The following is a 23,355-nucleotide window of genomic DNA, read 5'->3' as shown; positions in this document are numbered from 1 at the left end:
CATAGCACTTTCTGTCTCTTTCCTCATCTGTAAAATAAGGGCAACAATGCTAACTATAAGCCAATTACTACAGTAACGAATAAGATAATGTATATAAAAGTACCCAGCAGTGTTTGATTCATAATAGACACTTGAAATTAGCACACACACTCTCTCCACTATGATAGAGAGATCCAGGTCACTCTCTTCTGTCCTGTACTCCTCTGTTTACCTCCCATTTACTCACACCCTCTCTACCCCTACAACATCTACCACAGTTTGCGATGCATAGTAGACTGTAAATAAGTATTAATACTTGCTAATTAGCACAAAACAAAATGTTCCATTTTTAATCTTATCATAGGAAGCACATACTATTCTGTACCTCAAGCGACATCTCTAGTCTTGTCCAGAGGCATGTTCAGATTCATTAAATTCTTGTCATTATTGCATTGCCCTAATGTTCCAGCCCTAAAAATAGGTGCTCTTGTTCACATCTTCCCTGATCATGGAGACAAGGGGAGTCCTTGACTGGTCACCACAGTACTGAACATGAGAGGCAGCGTGGAGGCCTGGGCTACTTCCACAGAGACAGCCCTCTGTCGTCTCCCTAAGGGGCACCACTAGGGATCACTTCTACCAAGCCCCCAAGGACATCCAGAATCACAACACACAAAATACTCAGCAAGTACCCAAGACAACTTTCCCTGGCTTTTCAAGAGTCAAACCCATGACTTTGCAGATAATATGATAAAATAAAGATGTCATATTGGTTATTTTCACAACATTTTTATTCCAAAATATATGCTCATGATCTTAAAAATATAAAAAATCAGAGAAGATGCAAGCACAGCTTCACAAATGGTGCAGTTTTCAGTCCTCTACTCTTTTCTTTTATTTCTCTAAGAGCTCAACTATTCCACATCTTCAGCAGTCTGTATCTCACCTATGACAGAGATGTACCAAGTGCTTTGAAGACAATGAAAAGTAAGTGTCTAACTCAGCTTAGAAGAGTGGGAGAGGAGTCCTCAAGGAAAACACCTGAGCTGGCTTTAAAGGATCAATGGGGTTTTCCCAGGAGGGTGCGGGGTTGGGGGCAGGCAGTCCAGGCCAAGGGAAGAGATGCACAAATGCCTGGAGGGGCGAGAACATGGAGCATTCAAAGAGCAGAAAGTCCACAAGCCAGAGGGAACACAAGCAGAGGTGCTAAGTGATGACATGGGCAAGGAAAGAAGGGTCAACAAGGTAAACCTATTTGCTGTGCTATGTTAGAAAAGTCTGCATGGCACCACTCAGGATTTCTAGGCCAGGAAACGACATGATCAGACCCATGTTTTAGAAAAATATCTAACAGTGCAGTGTGACAGACTGGGAGAGAAAGCAAAGTGGTTGGTTAGGAGGCCTCTGCAAAAGTCTAGGCAAGAGATGATGAGGGTCTCAGCATTAGCAGTACAGGGCAGAAAGAAGGCTATACCAGAATTTGATGACTAATGGAATGTGATGTTAAAAGACAAGGAGATACACCCACATTCATAGCAGCACTATTCACAGGAGCAAAAAGATGGCAACAACCCAGTGTCCATCAATGGATGAAATGGATAAACAAAATGTGGTATATGCATACAATGGAGTATTATTCAGCCTTAAAAAGGAAGTAAATTCTGACACATGCTACAACATGGATGAACCTTGAAGACATTATGTTAAGTGAAATGAGCCAATCAAAAAAGGACTAATGCTGTATGGCTCCAGTTATATGAGGTAACTAGAGTAGTCAAATGATAGAGATAGAAGTAGAATGGTAACCACCATTCCATACCAGGGGCTGAGGGCAAGGGAGAATGGGATGATATTGTTTAATGGGTACAGAGTTTCCATTTTGCAAGATGAAAAGAGTTCTGGAGACAGATGGTGATGATAATAGCACAACAACTTAATGCCACTGAACTTACACTTAACGATGGTTAAGATGGTAAATTTTACATTATGCGTATTTTACCACTCCTTTCTAAAACCCCAATGAAAAGACAGTGAAGGGATTTTTTAAAGACTTAAGCTGTAGCAATAAAATCTGGAAAGCTGGACCGCAGATGGTTAAGTGCTGAAAGAGTAAAACAAGCTGAATCCCAGGCCAGCAACAAGGAAAGCCAAGATCCAACCTGATTTACAAAACACAAATTCCAAAAGACTCTAGAACTGGCAGCTCCAGATAACTCTGGAAGTTGGGGTGAAACAGGCTAAAATAAGGAGGAAGGGTGAAAAATCTCTCTGGGTAGCAGGTAGAGCCTCAGATCCTCTATTCCATGCATCCCTCCCCCACTGGGCAAACTACTGGAGATTCATTCTCTAATGCAGGTAAAAACAAAGGTCTCAGGATTGCAGGAGAATGAGCTCAGTTAAGAATAGGGGCACCATCCTCAATATGTGGGGACTAAGTAAATGTATGTGCTTCAGTCCAGATTTGGCCAGAAAGTAAGACACTATCCTAGGTATTTGAGACAGGAAGCAATTTAATACAGGAAATTAGAAGCTTACAAAATCATGGGAAGAGCTGTGAGAGCCAAGGTCGGAGAAACCACCACTCGTGTTCAGGAAATCAGGATGTACAAGCATCACAAGGAACTGCACAGATGGTTTCAGGCCCCCACCACTGAAGTGGCTCTGCATCCCAGGGGGACACCCAGAAACTACAAAGAAAACCTCACATCTGCCATGTGCCACAGCCGCAATAGCAATAGTGGCTTTTCCTTCTCTTCTGCCTAAACTCTAGCACTTTGGTTTTCAGTATGGTCTGGGAACCCTGTAACACCCCAGAGACCCTTCAAGCAATTTGAGAAGTCAAAACTATTTTCATAAAATGAAGATATTTGCCTTTTTCACTCTCATTCTCTCATGAGCATACAGTGGCATTTTTCAGAGGCTACATGACATCATCCCTCCAACAGCCAATAGAATGCAATGGTTCAAATTTGTTTTAAATTTTTCTCAGTTTGAATTTCTAATATGGTAATTATTGACAAAGAGAAACCACACAAAAGTTCTTTAGGGTCCTCAAAAATATTTAAGAGTAACGAAGGGCAAAAAAATTTGAAAATCATTGCTCCAGAGCAACTTTTCAGCTAGTTGCTCCTGGAAGGAAACTTTCGACATGTGAAACTAATTAGATTTACTGCAAGTTTACATCTTCAAAGGGAAGGGGAATTTATAAGCTCCTAAATTTTGCTTTACTATCTTATACCAGTTTATCCCTTAGAAGGAGGATTTTTCCACATAGATTATAAATTAAATTATTTTTCTCCCTACAAGTAAGCAGCACGATGGCAAGTCTCCTTGCCTGTAGGGCAGCATGCATAGCACAATGGCAAAAAGCACAGAATTTACAGGGACTCAAACAGATACTTACACACCAGGGATCAAACCAACTTTATTCACAATAGCCAAAAGGTGAAAACAACCCAAATGCCCATCAACAGATGAATGGATAAACAAAATGTAGTACATATATGCAATGGAATATTATTCAGCCTTAAAAAGGAATGAAATTCTGATACATGCTACAACATAGTGGAACCTTGAAAACATTATGAGACATGAAATAAGCCAGACACAAAAGGACAAATATTGTGTGATTCCACTGACATGAAGTACCTAAAATAAACAAATTCATAGAGACAGAAAGTAGAATGGTGGTTATGAGGGACTAGAAGAAAGGAGAAATGGGGAGTTACTGTCTAATGAGTACAGACTTTCAGTGTGAAATGATGAAAAACTTCTGAAGATGGATAGCAGTACGGCTGCACCACAACGTGAATGTACTTTATGCCCCTGAATTGTACAATTAAAAATGGTTAAAATTAATTTTGGGGGGGGGCAGCTAGCCAGTACAGGGATTGAACCCTGAGCCTTGGTGTTATCAGCACCATGCTCTAACCAACTAAACTAACTGGCCAGCCCTAAAATGAATTTTTCTGAAAAAGATTCTGGAGCCAGACAATCTGGATTCCAACCCCAGCTCTACCACTTACTATCTGAGTGACCTTTGTGTTTCAGTTTCCTCATCTGCAAAATAATAATAGTATACAAATGGGGTTGTTGTGAGGATTTAATGAGATCATATAAGTTTGAAAATATATGCTTAGAATGCTTAGTATGATGCTGGGCACCTAGTGAGGGCCCTGTTATTGGGTCTCAAGCTTGGGCACACATCAAAATTACCGGGGGAACTTATTAAAACACAGATTGCTAGACCCCAACCCCCACAATTTGTTTCAGTAGGTCTGGGGTAGGACCCAAGAATTAGCATTTCTAACAGTTCCCACGGAATGCTGGTGTTGCTGCTTGTCAGGGAGCACACTTTGAGAACCACTGCTGTCATGTTAGCTGTCATTATTTCTGGCAATGCCCGAGACAGTACCAGGCACACCCATAAATACTTGTGGAAGGAAGGACAGAAAGAAGGATTTACTGAACCTCTAACATGAAGTTTTTCCATGAGTAGATGGAGATCTCAAAGCTTTTCCTGGTAGATATCTAACCAGTCACTACCACCAGGCCCCCGACCATCAAGGTTTTGTAAAGACTCCCAAGAAGGCGGAAAACCAACCATGACAGCAAGCCATCTCAGAGCCTCGGAGAATGGGGGAAAAAAAGTTTCTTCTTCCGAAATAGTTCTGATACTGGCAGGAAAGAAGAGGTGTGGGGGGGTGGAGTCACTGTTTATGCTGAGTCTCACATTCCCTCGGCCTCCTTTTTGGTTCTGCCACTGTGTGCAGCTGATCGTCACTGCAGGTGTGGCCTGACAGTCCTAGCCTCAGCTGCACCGAGGATCTCTTGCTTTTCTGCTGCTGCTGGCCGCGGGCAGCCTGTGGGAGCCTGCTCTGCCTTTTGCAGACAAATACAAACCTGGAAGAGTAAGGGCATTTCCACCCCAAGAGCAACCCTCGATCGCTGGGAGTGGGGGCCAGTGGATAAACGGTCCCCTCTGCCATGTCTCAAGTGGATACTTCTGAGGTGTATCCTACAGTTCCCCAGTGGGATTTAGCACCAGTTGTCCACTGTGGAAGCCAGCTCAATAACTCACTCTTGGATTGGCTTTCCTTCCTTCCCTTTGTCACTATTCCCCTGGTCACTATTCCATTTCTGTTCCCTGGGATATCTTACCAAAATAAACTGCCTGTTCCAAAGCCTTGTCTCAGCCTCGGCATTTCAGTTGACCCCAGCTAAGACAAGGTATTAGCAAACTCTCCACTAACAATACAGGAGGGCAGGGGGCACCCTCAGCACAAGAGTGGCATGCTCCTCACCGGTATCTAACGCTTGGCACAAGGCTTCACACCTAACAGATGCTTTGAAGATAAAGAGTCAAAAGAGTAAAAGAAAATGAAATGACAGCACTCTGTGGAAGACAGACCACAACTAACTGCTGTGTTGCATGGCAGACGCTAAGTAAGGGTGAAGTCTGAAGCTTCTAGAAGGGGAAGGTTGAGAAAGAAGCCTGAAAAATGATCATGAGAGAAAGGTAGTCTTAGAAAAAGAAATGAGACTCACACGTGGAAGCACCAGAGAGCGGCCTCACCAGAGCTGACAACTGGAAACTGAAGAGAGGCAGGACAAAGTCCACCCAGATAAAGGAGGAGCTCAACAACCAAGGAGAGGAGAAGAGGTTTCCATGGTGGTCCACGAAGGCATGTGAACCAAGATAATGCCTCCACTTAACCACGAGGAACTTTCTACACAGCACCTGACAACCACACTCCTGGACTTACAACTTGTGGTTGACTCTTTTTCTTTTTTTCTCTTTCTTTCTCTCTTTTCTTCCTTCCTTTCTTCTTTTTTCTTTCTTTCCTTCTTTCTTTCTTCCTTTTTTAAAGCAATTATGTGTAGAGAATACTAATTGGACAGGCACACTTTACATATTAATTTATTTAATCCACAAAACAACCCCGTAAGATAGGTTCTGTTATTGTCCCCATTTTACAGATGGAGAAACTGGGGCACAGCTGGGTGATAGAGTTAGGATTCAAACCCTGCCAGTCAGGCTCTCTTTCACAGTTGTCTCCCATAGGCAATGAAGTCACATCTTACACGATAATCCCACATGAGTCCTTTTCTAACATTTCTCATATGCTGTATCCTCACCAGCTGCAGAGCCTATAGCCCCATGTAATTCATACATTTCCTAAACATTCATCGAGGTCTGGGTATCTATACCAGATGCTGGGAATAAGACCAAGTCTTCACTGTCCAGGAAGGCCACACTCAAAGGCAGATAGGCATATAAACATGTCGCTTGGTTGTTCAGTAGAGACGCTTATGGGGTCTAGTGGGAGACAATATGGAAATGACTCACAGATCAAAGAACACTTGAATTGAGTCTTGAAAACAAACTCTGTTAGGAAGGTCCATTACAGACTTTGTGAGATAAACCAAGTCATGGAGAGGTGAACCTACACATCAAGGTGCAAGGGTGGACCTGGGATGAAACCAAGGAGGTAGGTAAAAAGACGAATTCTCATTCATCCCAAAATAGCAGTTATTGATCACCTGCTATGTATGCACTAAGCCCGAGAAGTTGGGAAACAAAGAAGACAGATACTAAAACATACATCCCACAAAGATCAAAAACAGCAAAGGTCTTCATACCATGCCATAGACATGGTAGGTACACAATACAAATTTATTGATTCACAGTCTTCCTCCAACACCACTTTAAATCACATTACTTAGATTCGCTTTCTATAGAGCGCCGATTGCATAAAATCAAGATCAAATACTTTTCCAGGATTCAAGGCTCCTATCATCTACTCTCTACTTGGTTCTGACCTCACTCCTTGTTACTTGTCAAATCAATCTTTTTTCTTCCAAGTACATTACAGGCAAATTAGTAGAAAATATTCACACTTTATGTGTTTTCACATGTAATTTCCCTTGACTAGAATGTTAGTCTCCTTTATTTTCTATCCATCTTTATCTATGAACTTCCTCCAAAGTATCCACTACAAAGGTGATTTTTTTTTTTCACTCAACTGGTTTCGGCCTTTTCTCTACCACAGTCCCATGGCTCTTGTGGATTAAAGTTTCTAGTGTGTTTACCACCGATGAATTTTGCTCTCTATGGTTTTTACAGCCATGCGTTTATGAGTTGGCACACAGTAGGTGCTAAAGAAACCCTTATTGGATTCATAGTGAAGTCTAAAGTATCATAAAGAAAGACTTCCCATTATCAAGCACTGTGCTTTAAGATATCTTGTTACAAAACCTTCCTTCCTTTCCTCCCCTGAAACACAGATAATGAAATATACTGATTCATCAGTTTTGTAAATAATCCCAGTCTCCCCCACGGAACTACTGTGATACAAATGAAATCATTTTTCACTGGAATGAAATCATCATTTTACATCATGTTTCTAGAATAGTGTTTGGCACACAGTAAGCTCCCAATAACTGTTTGTGGAAACGAATTAAAATAATCGTTTCTTTTCACACCTGCCATACACTATACAACGTAAAGATTTCCAACAACAAAGTTGCAAGCAGAACTTGAAGAACAACCCAAATCAAACATGGATAAAGTCATTTTACATTTTACATATGCTATCCTAAAAGACTTGGGCCACCTTCTTCTTCCTGGAGTTCACAGTTTATCAATCGCTTAAGTTAGTTAGGACCATCATCCCTCTACATCCTTACAAGCTATATTAGATCTGAAAATGGCACTTTCAGATACTTTGTGGATACCAGGACATAATGGCACTGCTGATAGTCACTTTAAGTAGTGTGATCATAATATGCTAAGTATTAAATACAACCCATTTCACTCCACTCTACGTGGGTTTTTTTAAAAGACAAAAAAAAAAAAAACAAGTAATCAATCAATAAATTAGATTTTATCCCCCAAATGATCTGAATTTAGCATAAAAGAAAAACTAAATGTCACAGAGAGGATACTAATTCTGGGACTCCCATATGTATCAAACAAAAATGCTTTGAAACCAGCCAAAATCAACCCACAAGAATAATAAAGAAAACTTTGGAAAATTTGCCGCTCATTTGGTTTTTTCTTTGGTTTTTTGTTTGTTTGTTTGTTTGTTTTCCCTCCAACGTTACTCTACGTACTATGAATAAAATGTGTTCGACTATTGTTGTGAGTCCTGCCTTTGTCCTTCCAATCCACGCACCTCTCGATGCATTGAGATCTTCTGGGTGACATATGAGATCTCAAGTGGGTGGATAAAAATAACCTGGTCCTCAAAATGACATGATAAACGTCTGACAGCTGAGTCACTTTGAAGCCCATTTTGACTCTTGAAACGGACATTCACCTTCCTTCTGCTTCTCACACATTCGTATACAACCCGGTGAAAACCACCACCACCGTGGAAGGCGGTAATCTGCCTTAACGTCCCCCTCCAGTCTCTGATGTCACGACTCGGGATCGAACTTTTAATAATTTATGCTAGTGCGTGTCAGTCCAAGTGACTCATTTAGAAGGGAATGGGGGGAAGGCCTGAGAAAGCCATCGTAATCCAGTAGATCCCTTATTTCTGCTGCCCGAGTGGAGGCACCCGAAGGTTTCTTCTGACATTCTTTCTAATGGGAAGAAAAGGAGTGGGGAGAAATGGGAAGTAGAGCAAGAAAGGCTCAGAGAGGAAATCGGAATTGTCCAGGAGTGGGGATCCCTGCCTGGGGAGAGCAATTGGTCCTAGAAACAGAAGGGCCGGGTGTCTGGGGGGATCGACCCGGTCCACCTACCAGCCCTCCGCTCTGGCCCCGGGGAGGACGCAACTGACAGGCAGCGTGCAGTTCCCCACAGGGAACTCTTCCATTCCGTCTCTTGTCCAAACGGTGGCGGGGCTGTGGGCGCGCTGCTGGGACTCGGGGCCCTTTCTGCCTGGGGAGGCCGGCGGGGCGAACCGCCGCGGCCACCCGGTCTTGGGCTGCAACAGCCTCGGGGCGCTCACCAAGTGTTCGCCCAACTGCGGTGCCCCCGAGCCAACTCCGCCGCCCGCCGGAGGAGGTCCCCGGCGCCACTGCGCATCTTCCCTGCTTCACGTGCCGCCGAGTTCCGCGGCTCGCAGCCGCCGCAGGCCGCCGGCACCGCGACCCTCCCCCCGGCGCCCCACTTACGGGGGAGTCGTAGGAGAAGGCGCACTCGTTCTTGTAGACCCTGTCCCCGGACCGGGGCACGCGGATCGTGGGCATGTGGGGCACCAGCAGCTCGCCGATGTCGCCTGCAGCCATCTTCCTGCTGCCGCTGCCGCCCGGCATGCCGAACAGGGCGCCCCGGCGCTGCATGGCCGCGGCGCACCCGAGCCGAGCCGAGCCGGGGCCGGGGCCGGAGCGCGGGGTCTGCGGGCGGCGGCGGCGCCAGCGGGCGGGCTGAGCGGGCCGCGGGGCGGGAGCGGGCACCGGGGGCCCGGGGCGGGCGACGCTGCTGTTTAATCCAATGGCGAGTCGCCGGCCCAGCTGCAGCGTCAGGCGGGGCGCTGGGAAGCGCCGTCCGCAGCGCGCCGGGGAGGGGGCGCTGGAGAGGGGCCCGGCGCAGCGACGAGGGCGGGCCCGGGACACCCCGCCGGGAAGGAGGGCGGCCGTGAGCCCGCCGCGGTGTCTTCTGTCCTACTCCGAGCAGGCCGACACAAAGAGCAGGACTGGGGGTTAAAGACCGCTCGCTCTTAAACAACCGGAGACAAGGGGAGAGCGGTGACTTCCCCGGATTGGGTAGGGGTGGGACTCGACGTGCAAATCTGGACTCTAATGTGGGGCCCTAATTACATAGGCGCCGTGCACTCCGGTGTTGCCTCAGTAAGCCTTGTTCCTCCCCGTTTTAACAGCCGAAGCTTAATTTTAAAAAGTCCAGCACAGAGTAGGATCCAGTGAGGATAGAGGTATTTTTTGCAATAATCCAGGTTTGTCTTACGTATTGCGTGGGGGGTGGGAGGTGGACGGTCAGGATTGTTTTCAGGGCGGAGGGAGGCTTTATGTTTTTCTCTCTTTGGTATATCTTCTGTGTGACTCAAGGTCCCCATGTCGAATATTCAGTGGTCTGAGGTGAGGGTCTTATCTGCAGACGTACATATTCCTGCCTTGCTCATCAAGTTCCTCAAAGTAAATAATGAATGGGGTTGGGTTGGGGAGTTAGTAATTTGCGAACAAAGCATGCCTCTCAGCATACTCTCATTTTTTCCAAAAACTCTCACAAACCGGGTTTAATGCCATTGAGGTTCCCTGACTATGCTCAACATACTTTTAGGACAGGGAACCCAATGAACCCTGTCCGGTAATGAAGCAGAAATGGCAAGAAATTGTGAACCAAAACGCTGATTTCTATAAGCTTCTCCCAGATCAGAGGCTTTAAATTCTTTTTTTCATAAATTATTTCTTTGTTATTCTCCAAATCTATCTCTAGATTTCCCTACATTCACAACTCCCAAATGCTACCTGATGGAAATCAGATGGAAATGGAGAAGGGAGGAGGCACAAAGCAAAGAATTAAACATGATTGCTACCCTCATCACTGGACAGATGCTCTCAACCAGCTTTTGCTTTGATTTATTCTCAGCTTATCATCTCTAATAGTATCTGTACCTGTTTCGGGTTCATGATGACAGAGAAAAACTTGATCCAAAACGTTCCAAACTTAAATTTTAATCTTAGATTAAATGCAAATTAAATCAGTGAGACCGGTTTACATCCTTCCGGTTGATAAAGATATATTGAGTTTGTCTGGGTTTGGGAAATAGAACTTCGTGGACACTGTTGGTGGGAATAAAAACGGTAAACCTCTTTGGAAGGAAATTTAATAATACCGATTATAATTTTATATGTAATATTGCTTTTCTCAGCAATTCCTCGTCTAGACATTTATGCCACAGATAAATTCAGACTGTGAAAGGATATTTGTTGGAGCACCGTTTATAGTAACAAAAGGCTGAGAACAACCTAAAGATCCATCTGTGGGAAGTGGTTAAAATACAGTACCATTGGAAAGAATGAAGTCGCTCTACACGTGTTGATGTGGAACAGTCTCCAAATCATATTACTAGATGAAAACAGCAAAGTGCAAATCTGTGTATAAAAGCGAGGAATACTTGCAGGGCTGATAATATGCAGTAGGCACTCTGGTACATCTTGTGTATCACTAGCCTTCCTTCCAGTTGATTGTACCTATAGTAAATATTTTTAATGTTGCCCCTCAAGATATACATATGTATGTATGTGTGCACACTTGTTCGGCCTTAGGATGTCTCTAGAAGAAACTAATGACAGTCGGGATCTATGGAGAGGAACAGAAAGTTAGAGGGGGACTTACTACCACTCATTACCTTCCTGTACTATTCAGATATTTATCTGTGCTCCAGTGGCCTGGAGTTCAAGGACCCCTCCTCTCTGGCACTCATCTGTCTTCCATACGTTACTTCCCATTCCTATTTCTGGTGAGCTCAATTTACTGTCTCCTAAGGAGAAATGAACTTGTCTCCTAGCCTTAGCTGAAAGCCATGCCCCCTCATTTCTATCTTCTCAATCCTTTCAAGACTTAGTGTTTTTTCCATGAAGCCTTTTCTGATGGCTCCAACCCTCAGGGACCCACCTTTAAAAATTACAGCCCCTATTGCCTGTACCCACCCCTGGAGACTGCCTTATGACATCTTTTGTACTGTTATTTAATTATTCTTGGTTCCATAGCTTTTGAAAGAAGTTATATTTCTTAGTATCTTTGTGCATTATGGAAGCTCAGTGTTTATGGAATATTGCCTGCCTAGAATGGTTTTATTTTAGGTGCTCAGAACCTACCAAATGAATGACTCACATCAATGACACTGTTTGTTTTGCAATCTGCTTTGTGTCTTTTAGGTAAAATTCATTGCTGTACAAATGTTATTCCAAGAACTGACAGAGGTTACATTAAAATGTGATGTGAATATTAGTTGCTAATAACTAATGCCAAAAAGGGGACTTGGAGATATCTGCAGAGAAAAAAGATATCTTAATTATTTCAAATGATGGAATAACTCTTGACCTCAGACTTCTTCCAATAATGTACAGTGATCCTGTAAAACCATATATGGTGAGACTTGTTGTGGAGGCATATCCATACACTTTTCTATAATGACAGGTAGCCTCTGCAAGAAACACCAGTTACTAAATGTAGAACAATAAGGCACCGGTTAAGAATTTTTTGGCTTTTTCTGTGGGAGAGAATTCTGTGTAACCATAAAAATCATGTAGTATAAGAATATTCATTGACATGGAGAGGTGATCACTATAATGCAAACTTCGAAAGCAGGCTATAAATGAGCATATACACTGTTATTCGATTTAAATAAATACATACATATACATATTTATAGAAAAAAAAGACTAGATTGGAATAGGCCATATATTAAAAGTGGTTATCTCTGGGTGATAAAATTATTTTTTTTCTTTGTGCTTTTCTGTGCTATCTAAATCTTTTGCATTAAGCATCCATTTCTTTTTGTCAATAAGGGGGAAATGTTAACTTTTTTTTATTTTTGGCAAGTGGCCAGTATGGGGAGAAATGTTAACTTTTTACACTATTACTGATCATGTCAGTTTTCTCTTCAACCTGCCCTCTTTCTTACTTGCTTACCTCCTTCACCTCCCATATAAAGGTAAGCAAGTTTCTGCTGTTAGGTTTATAGACAACCTGCCTAAGTAGAAGGTAAGTTCACAGTGGAATGAGCAAACTCCTTGAGCAGCTCTTAATGTCAGGATGAGGTAAGCTGTTACTCAGTTTAAGAGGAAATCTGAGATGACTGTTGTGTTTGTCTTTTTCTATTGCTTATAACAAAATATTTGAAACTGGGTGATTTATAAAGAAAACGAAATTTATCGCTTACAGTTTCTGATGCTGGGAAGTCCAAAGTCCACCTGGTGGTGGTGACAGTGACCCAGGTGTCTCACATTGCAAGATGGTGGAAGCAGAGAGAGCAGAGAAAGCGACAGACTCTCCCTTTAAAGCCCTCAGAACCATGCCCCTGACCACCATATTTAATCCATTCACCACGGCATGGTCCTACAATCTCATCACCTCATAAGGCTCTGCCTTTCAATTACTATAATAGGATTTCCCACCCTCTTAATAGTCATAGTGGTAACCAAGTTCCTAATACATAAAACTTGGGAGACACAATTCAAGCTTCAGTGAGTTTTGGGGGGACGTAATTCAATCCACTATACCTGTTCACCTTTTCATGAAGTGTAACTCCCACAGTTCTTCCAGGAGCTTGACTAATAATACAGTCCAGAAGCAGGCTGATTGTTTTTCAGGCCAGACAGCACCATCTCACCTCATGCTCACCACCATTTCCATGCACACTTAGGGAGGTGTGTTATCCACTTGGGTTTAGAGAAGCTCAGTGTGAACACAGTAATAAAATACTAACTATGGAGCCAAAGGCTCCTTTTCAGATTTCCCAATGAATGGATCAAAGCAAGCTATTTAAATATGATACATATTGCCTCCAGATTCCAAACGAGCTCACCAAAGATTGCCTTAATCTTAGTGGTAGAGAGCTAGAGATGAAGAAATTGACCTCCACTTTTCTAGATTATTAAACATCCCCCCTGAATTTTCTCAGAATCTCTCCCCCACTTTTTGTCACAGGGACCTGCCACTTCCTGTTCTGCAGGTCCTATCTGCACATTGTCATCACCGTAGGGATTAGCATCATGTCTTTTTGATGTTGATGGGTCAAGATCAGGAGTTGGCAAATTGTGGTCCATAGGCCAAATCCAGCCTTCAGCCTGCTTTTGCAAATGCAGTTTTGTTACAACACAGCTCAGTTCATCCGTTTACATATCATCTGTGGCTATTTTTGTGCTATAATGGCAAAGCTGAATAGTTGCAACAGAAACCATATGGACGAAAGCCCGAAATATTTACTATCTGACCCTTTACAGAAAAAGTTTGCAAACTCTGGTCAAGATCCCTGAAGGCATATATTATGATACAGAATCAGAGAATTGGCATGACCTTGAGTAAGAGAGTGAAGTTGTGCTAATTATTCTTAGGTGATGGCAAGCCTGTTTATCCTAATGGAGAAAATCCTTTCACCAGATCAGTAGCTGCAAACCAAATGCCAGGAGATGTATTAATTTGCTTAAGTAAGGAGATCATCTTTGGAATATCAACTAAATTGAAATCACCACCTTGTTCACTTTACCACGGTCCTTCATCATTCTCCATTCTATTTGAAACCAGGAAATAGAACGGGAATATGACAGGAATCACCAAGTCTGTTTCTTCTTGGTCTTTGATAATGGCACAAATGTCTACAGTTCCACTAGGACTGCAGTCTTGTTTCATATTTCTATTTTGAGGCTGGCCGGTTAGCTCAGTTGGTTAGAGCATGATGTTATAACACCAAGGTCAAGCGTTCAGATCCCGTACCAGCTAGCCACCAAAAATAATAATATGAATCTATTTTGTTAGGGAGAGGGAACACAAGTTCATCCTCTCAGTCCAGCTGTTTTAGTGATTATTATTCCAGTGTGGAGATTCTGGAACATGTTAAGACTACATACTCCAATAATACTTCAGGAGCTAGAGTACTATCACAGGATGAGCCTAGGGTCCCACTGGGCCTACCATGAGATGAACTGGGGTCAGAATCCAATATATCTTCTCCCCCCAAAAAGCCTCCACTCTGACAGACCGGAGTGGCATTCCAATAGGCTCCAGATTTTCTCAGAGCCAGTTTCTAATAGTTTCTAAAAAGTTTGCAGAGCACAGTTACTAGGAGCCACAGAGAATGCCAGGAAGAAAGTCCACAGTGTCCCTATTTGATAATGCTGCAGCATCTTTCCTCAAGGAATCCTGCCTCTCCTTCAATCAGGGAGCTCTGAGTGTGCCAACTAACTCCTGCCTGTGACCATGACTACCTAGCTTGGTGGCTTGATTCAGGCCTCTCCTTGCTAAACATGGAGTTGGGGAGGGGAGGGTATGATACCGTAGTGGTATGCCCAACTGCTTACATTCCTGGGAACCCTGGGATGCACCATGGCCAGGGTTATCTGTGAATTAGGCATTCCATGAGATCTGTTCCTCGTGTTTGGACTGTTGCCTAATATAACCATGCCAGCTTTATTCCTGGCAGTGAATCACTACCACTGAGGATGTCCACCCAGGACTCCTCCCAGCCCTCCAAGGATAAGACAACCCACTTCATAGACAACTCCTGTCACCAGCATTCTGAGCTGGTTAAAACAATTAGTAAATCATCTTTGAAGGATTCTGCACCACACTAGAGACATATTTGATAGATCAAATTCAGAATTTCTGTCCCTTGGTTCCTTCCCCTACGCTATGCCAAGGGATTTCTAGCCCTTTGTGAACATTTAGCATATAGAAAATGAAAGCTCTAATGCCTGCACTCAAGAAGTTTATAGTTTTGGGGCTGGCCATAGCTCAGTTGGTTACGGTGTAGTGTCATAACATGAAAGTCAAGTGTTCGGATCCCCATACTGGCCAGCTGCCAAAAGAAAAAAAAAGCAGCTTATAGTTTCATAGAAGGGCAAAAGTTAAATATGGGACACAAATGAAGAAATAAGACAAGACAGCATGGAATCCAGGCCCAGGTGGTATATTACAGTATTTGTTCAAACTTATTCACTCCTGCCCTGCCCTTCTCATGCGTACCTCTGGCCTGAGTATTTTTTCCACCCCTATATCAAAGGTTACTCTTCCAGTCTGGATTCTTGAAAAGAGAAGACATGTGGCACCAGCAGAGCCCAGCAGATCCCAAGTTAATCTTCAGCCCTTCAGACCAAGAAATAATTGGTCATTACTATAAGCCACTGAGATGCTGGGGTTGTTTGTTACCGCAGCAGAAGCTGACTAAACCAGACTAAAATGCATATAATACTGCTACAGGCAGTCAGGTTTCTCGCTAAACTTTATTCCTTTTTCTGTTATTTCCCCAACAAAAAGCAATGTCTTTTCAAAGTACGTTTAGACTATTCCCCCATCTACTATTTTTAAAGTATATAGACAAAAATGTTCCTGTGAGCTGAATATTAGTTTGCTCAAATAGAAAGTATTCTCAAATTTTCTGCCATCATAGTGTTAACAACAGAAATATGAAAAAATTGAGACAAAACAAAATTACAAAACATAAGGCATACAAGTCTTCCAAAATTCTTCTATTCAGAATCACTGTTGTTAATACTATGTGAACTTCATTCTAGATCTCTGTGTGTGTCTATAGATAGAAAGGGGGATGGATGGACGGATGGATGTCTAAAAAGAAATGATTTTATAAAAATGGGAACACATGATACCTGAAGCCAGATTGATTTTTCTACTTTATAAGTGATCTGATTTTCCTGCCTGGAAATCTCCTTCCACCCCATTTTTAAGTTCTAAAATGCAACCATTTAACCAGGATATCTCTTAGTGTCTATTGTTCCAATATTTCCTAGAACATACTGTGCTCTTTTATCTTTGGATCAGGTTCCTTTATTTCTTGGAAATTTCCCTTTCTATATCTCCACCTCAGGGATACCAGTGCTTTTGTCTTCTCCACACTGGACAAGTGCGGCACTGTGCCAAAGGCAGGCTTCCCATAGGCTCTCTGCCTTCTTCAGGGAAGTGGCTTGCTAGTGCCAGTGCCCGTGGGTTCTTCAATACCTATCTGTATATTTCCACTACAGCATGCCCACCATCTCTCTCCCTGCCTCTGTCACACACACACGCACACACATTTGACCTTGGATAGATAGAAATGAAAAGATATTGGTTTCTAACTTCTCCTTCTCCTCCTCCTCCTTCCTCTTCTCTCTCTCTCTCAACCCCTGTCCCTTCCTCCCTCCAAAAACCTGAGGTCCTTCCTTTTCTTTTTCTTCCCTTCCTGTTTGGTCAGGCCTTCTCTGGCCTTCAAGGTGGCATTAACCTTCCCCTTTCTCTGGAGTCATAATGGTGACATGGTTCCAGGAGCACAAGATCTATGTAAAAATCCATTTCCTCTTCCTAGACATTCTCGTGAGCCTGACATCATCTTTAGGCCTCCCATGTCAATGCTGGTGTACTGACATGAGGTCCAGAGACGACACAGCAGCCTGGAAGTCCACCTCCTTCCTAAAAATCATCCAACAGGGCTGACCGGTTGGCTCAGTTGGTTAGACCATGATGTTGTAACGCCAATCCCCATACTGGCCAGCCACAAAAAAGAAAAAGAAAAAAAAAATCATCCAACTTTTGGAAGATTATCAAAATATTTTATTATAGGAGCAGAAAATATGGCCTGCAAGCAATTGCAGCAGATCTGTGTCTCCCTCTAAGCTTAGGGAAAGGTTTTGGTGCTGCTGGGTGAAAACACCATGATATAAAAACACGTGAAAAGGCATCTGGAAAACAGCCTGGCTCTGGAGAAACTGTGGCCTCATAACCAGGACAAAGTGGACTTCATGTTTTCTGAGAAGGACTCATTGAGATTTGAGACATGCTGCTTGTCAAACAGGTGCCAGCCACAGTCCATGTTGATGCCATAACTCCATGCAAAGTCACGCAGTCAGCCCAGAACACTGGTCTGGGCCTGGAGGACTCCCTTCTTTCAGCCTTGGGCATCATGACCAGGATCTCAGGGGCACCTCACCTAGTTCAGTCACCTAGCAGGTGTTTGACAAAGGCAGCATCTCCAAACCCAAAGTGCTTGACATTCTTGCTTGCTATAGGCAATCCATAATGCTATGATCATCACTTTTAAAGATATCCAAGACAAACTTCAAAATACCTGCAGGGAACAGAAGACTGCTTTCTGAATAATTTTGCTTTGTTAGCATTTTTTGTCTTTTATTGCAATTCAATGAGTACATCAAACAATTTAGGAGCGTCAAATTGCCAATATCTGGAATGCTGACCAACGGTTGTAAGGTCTGTGTTGAGTGGGAAATACTATCTTGAGAATTACGCTGTTCACAAGACTCTGGGGGTGTTGAAAGAAACTATCATAAAAACCTACCACCAGGCTGACGAGAGACTGGAAGCCTTTAAAACTTCTGGGCTTCAGAAAATTGATACCCTCTTATGCTGCCAGTGGGAGTGTGAATAGGTAAAACATTCCAACAGGACAACTTTGAAACATGTATCAAAAGCTTAAAAACATACTCTTTGACCAAATGTTCCCCCTCTAGGAATTTATACTAAGGAACCCATTAGGAATGCATGCAAATATATAACTATGAGATTAGAAGCAAAATAAATGTCCAAAGAAAGGGGGAACTGTTAAAGAAATTATGTATGTACATCCAAAGGAAAGGGGGAGAGCACTGGGCACTTAGGAAGACAGATGTGCCAAGTGAAAGTCACTTTCCAACATGCCAAGGCCTAGACCTGTCACTTCCTTCCCAAGACCGGTATGCTTTTATTCACTTACTTTTAATTCCTTTAAAAAATCTGGTATAACTTTTATTAGATGTAACCTTAGGCTATTTACTTTATTTCAACTTTCCGAGCCTCAGTTTTCACTTAAGTGAAGACAGTGATATCTACACTGAAGTGTTATCGTAAGAAATAAATAGCATAAAGTGCACAAAGTGCTTAGCTCATGTTTACTACTTATTAGACTCAATAAAAGGTAGCTATTTTTAATGTATTAAAAAAGCAATGTAAAAAACAATGAAATAACATTGCAGGAAATTGGAGGTTTGAAAAGAAATCCTCCACCCTAAGGGAACCATTTTATCTTTTTTATTTCACTTTTAGATTTTGTTCATATTTGCAAATATGGTGTACTATTTGTAAACTTGTACTTATTTTTAAATATATTATATCATATTATTCATTTATTTTTCATATTAAATTTGAAAATAATTTCAAAATTATGAAAAACTGAGGCCTCTCTCCCTTGCTGGTCAATGGCCATCTTCTCCATCTGTCTTCACATGGTCTTTCCTCTTCGTGTGTCTGTGTCCCAATCATCTCTTCTTAAAAGGAGACCAGTCGTAGCGGATTGTCTTAGGGTCTACCCTAATGCCATCATTTTAACCTAATTACCTCTTTAAAGACCCTATCTCCAAATATAGTAACATTCTGAGGTACTTGGGGTTAGGACTTTAACATATGAATTTGGGGGGCACACAATTCATCCCACAACACATATATATGTATTTGTGTGTATGTATGTATGTATATACACATATACATGCATATGTACATATATAATATTTTTTCTGAGCTGTTAGAGGGTAAGTCACATACATCAAGATCCTTTACCCCTAAATATTTCAGTGCCTATTTCCTAAGAATAGGGATATTCTTTTACATAACCATAGTACATTATCAACTTCACTCTGGTATCATACTTTTAAGCCACCTTTCCAGTTTTGTCAGTTGATCTAAAAATGTCCTCTATAATATTTCCCTCTCTCAAGTACAAGATTTAGTGTAATGTCAAATATTGCGTTTAATTGCATGTCTCTTTATTCTCTTTTTATATGAAAGATTTCCACAGCCTTTCATTATCTTTAATGATGTTCACATTTTTAATGTGAATACATTCACCTCACTTTTTTTTTCATAGAATGTTTACCATTTTTTGTTTGTCTGATGTCTCGTGATTGGATTTAGTCTGAAGTCTGCTCATTCCAAGCCATGACTTTTTATAACACCGTGCTGGGCCCTGTAGAATTGTAGAAAAAAGAAAAAAGATTATTTAAAGATATCCCCAAACAGTGTTAAATCCATGTGTCATTCACTCAGCAGATATATACTGTATCGACTATGTTTCAGATGCTATGAAATGAACTGGGAGAATAAGGTGAATAAACCTGGCACCTTTTCTAAAGGAGCTGGCAGGTCAGTAAGGAGACAGACTGTCTGCAAACAACTGTAATACAATATAGCAAGTTTTATAACAGTTTTTTTTTAAACATGATCCTATGGAAGAATGCAGGATGGCATGCATTCACATCTGCCTTCACAAAGGAGGTACCTCCTGAGCTGATACTTAAAGGATGAGAATATGGCTGATCATTGAAGAGACAGATGGAACAGCAGAGGTGACAATGTGGCTTGTTCTGGAAAGAGCACATTGCTTAGTAAGTTTATGGACCAGAGTGATGTGAGAAGTTGTTGAAGTTTAGACAGGTGTTAAAGACTACCTGAAGGCTGTTAATTATCAGAGGATGTGATTAGATATGTAAATTAGAAAGATCACTTTGGTTAAAGCGTGGAGAAAAGTTTGCAGTGAGGGGAAATTGGAAGCCAGGAAACTCATAATCCAATTGAGAAATAGAGGTCTGTGATCAACGAGTGGGGGGCACACAGTGCTAACTAGGAGGCAGAATGAGATGACACCCCCTCTTTGAAGGCAATTTCAAATCCTTCCATCTTCCATGCTCAATTATGCATAATACACCAATTCTTCAATCTAAACATTGCACTCTCCTGTTCACTTTCTCCCCCATGCAGCTTATTTCATGGTTCATCACTCCAACCACACTTTTATTAATGCCATAAATTCCTTTTCCCCATGGTCCTTCCATTGCTCCTGTCCAAACAACCTCCAAACCCAACATCTACTTTCCCTGCACTTGCACTCAGGTTATTAAACGCTGCCAAAAGAAGCGACCAATTCCACAGATAGTGCCACGATAAACAAATGGTCACCCATCTCAAGTGGGCCCTCGATGATGCCCAGTCATTGGACCACCTTCCCCAGGTTATCTCACTTTCTCATTCTCCACAATCACTTTCTATTCTCTTCTCAGTTTTCTTGAAGTCCCACTTCTTCTGCTCTCAGCAGATGACATTCCCTCCTGCATCAGGAAAAAAGGGGAATCATCAGACAGGAACAGTCTCAACTTTTTATCACTAGACCTATGACCCTGTTTGTGGCAGCACCCATTTTTTCCTCTCACCCTCCTGTTGAATGGAAGATGTGTCCCTCTTCTTCTCTAAAGTCCATCTTTCCTTTCACTTGTCTGGGATCTCATTCCCTCCCTCCTTCCCAAGTTATCTCAGCCCTCAAGTACTCCTCTGGTCCGTATCTTCAGCCTCTCCCTCTCCACTGCCCTTCCTGATCAGCATTTAAATATCTCGAAGCCTCTCCCCACAAACCGTACATTGCCTAGCTCCCCCACATTCTGTATTACCTGCCTGCCTCTTTTCTCCTCTGCCAAATTTCTCAAAGTCGCCTCCCTTCCATCATTTCCCATCTTCCTCAACCTAAACTGGCTTCTAGCCCACAGCATCTGCCTCTACCTAGGGCACTAATGGCCTCCATGTTGCTAAATCAGACTCTTTTAATCTTTTAGTCCTTATTTTTCCCCTCTAGAAACACTTTCTTCTCTTAGCTTCTATGATACCACATTCTCATTTTCTTCTGCCATAAATATTGCTGTCCCCCAGCACCATATCCTAGGCTGTCCTATCTTCTAATTCTAAACAGGAGAGAAGAGCTGCAGGGGTCTGGATCCCAGACATACCCAACTCTCTACTTCACTGCCCCTCAGGCACCTCACAATCAAAAAAGTCCAAAACTGAACTCATCTTCCCCATCAAGCCTGCCCCTATCTCACCAAATGGCAGGAATACCCCATTACTTAATCCAAAACTTGGGATTTACTTTTTACTCTTTCTTTCCTTTTTCCAAAACATACAATTGATTTATCAAGTTTTGTTAATTCTATCACCTCACGATTGATCATTCAACCCCCAGCATTCTTTTCATTCTTGTCGCTACCGCCCCAGCTGTATGATCACTCTCTCTCTCACACTCGAATGACAGTAACAACCTTCTAACTGGTTCTCCCTGCATTTAGATCAGTCTTTCTCAACCTTTTTTTCACTAAAATTCTATGGAGCTTCTTAGACTTTTTCCCCCCAACTGTCCCCTTCCTCCAAGAAATTTTTATACTACAAGTATATCGTATATCTGTGCTTTGTGCATAAAGAGAGTAAGATTTTCTTCTACCCCCCCCCAAGAACCAATTTTCATCCCCTTTGGGATAATATTGATTCCATTGAGAATGAATTATTTACACTTGCTACTCTTTAATTTGTTCTCCACATGATCTTTGAAAACCAAATCCAATCTTGTCACTTCCCCATTTCAAACTCTTCAGTGACATCCCATTGCCCTTAGGATAAAATCTAAACCCTCAAGAGCTGCAATACTGTGAATAATCTGATCCACACTCTCATCTCTCCCATTCATACCCTACATTTCAGACTTCTCCAGACTTCATTTCAATTTTCTCTTGCCTCTGACTTTCTCTGCTTGGAATACTCTTCCCTCTCCTCTACCCATCCTCAGTTAGTTTACAGACATCCCAGATACCCCTGGGCTAGTTTAGGATTTTACAGATTGCTACAGTGCTCTGTTCCTCCCATATCAAACCTAATGCATTATAATTTCTGACTTAATGACTCTCATCTGTGCTAAAGGATAAACATTTCTACTGTGCTGACCACTTCATCCCCAGTACATATTATAATGACCAATATATAATAAGCTTAAATATTTAAACTGGAAAGTTTGTGCAAGAATCAATATGAACATGCTAGCTTTATTAACATTTTCTTCCAAGAAACACAAGTTTAAAAAAAAGAAGCCATTTATATATATGATCCCAGCTATGTAAAAAAGAAAAAAAACGACTGAAGGAAATTTCTCAAATTTCTTTATGTGTGGCGAGATATCAGTATTTATTGTTAACACTTTCCGTACTTTCTATGCTAAGCTTTATTTACATTTGTAATAATAGAAAGGAAAAAATAAAGACTACTGTCAAAAACAACCTGTAGAGTCTAAAAAAAGTGAACATATGTACACAGAGCTATTGTCATTTTCTATTACCACGTACAAGACCTGTCTGCTTCCATTTTCACCCCTCTTCTACAAAATTGGTTCACATAAGCAGGGGCTTTAGGGACAGTATGCCCTTGTGCCAAACCCTTGGGCAGAATTATGAGGTGGTAACTCAATTGCACAGGAAATCTCCAGAATGAAATGTAGGAGTAGCTGGGTGTGACAGCTCTCTTCTGGGAAAATAAGAAAATGACACCACCCCAAAGGATCTTGGCTAAATTGTCAGGAGCAAATAGTGGGAACTCAAGAAGGTATTTGCTGAATGAGTGGCCAGTGGTTTTTGTCTGTTTAGGTGGCAAAAAACAATCTATTTGACTTTAAGGACAGTATATGAAGACCCACTGGTCTGAATCTTAGGAGACCTGGGGTCGTTTTTACTTTCATGAAGAATGTAGGAACATACTTCTAAAAGCAGATGCACCGATAGGCTATTACAGGTTTTAAAATAGTAAATACTTGAAGCTAAAAGGCTATTTTGGAAGTTGAAGTGTAAATGTTTTCTTTTCTTTATTTTTTTCTTTCTAAAGATGACCGGTAAGGGGATCTT

At 42.0% G+C, this 23,355-nt stretch overlaps 1 protein-coding gene across 2 annotated transcripts in view; it reads right to left on the bottom strand.

The window, feature by feature from the left end:
• USP13 (ubiquitin specific peptidase 13) overlaps positions 1-9,344 on the bottom strand; it is a 115,099-nt gene extending 105,755 nt beyond the window's left edge. Inside the window, exon 1 of one of the 2 annotated variants that reach the window (XM_063090043.1) lies at positions 9,106-9,344. In XM_063090043.1, the coding sequence (XP_062946113.1) occupies positions 9,106-9,273 (168 nt within the window). In that variant the 5' untranslated portion in view covers positions 9,274-9,344. Of the gene's footprint in view, positions 1-8,730; positions 9,067-9,105 lie in introns of those variants that run through there. The other variant, XM_063090046.1, reaches the window with a different exon arrangement.
• Between the last annotated feature and the right edge of the window lie 14,011 nt (positions 9,345-23,355).

Source organism: Cynocephalus volans, chromosome 1 (genome assembly GCF_027409185.1).
Source record: "Cynocephalus volans isolate mCynVol1 chromosome 1, mCynVol1.pri, whole genome shotgun sequence".
NCBI lineage: Eukaryota > Metazoa > Chordata > Mammalia > Dermoptera > Cynocephalidae > Cynocephalus > Cynocephalus volans.
This window is presented reverse-complemented; position numbering and strand designations above follow the sequence as displayed.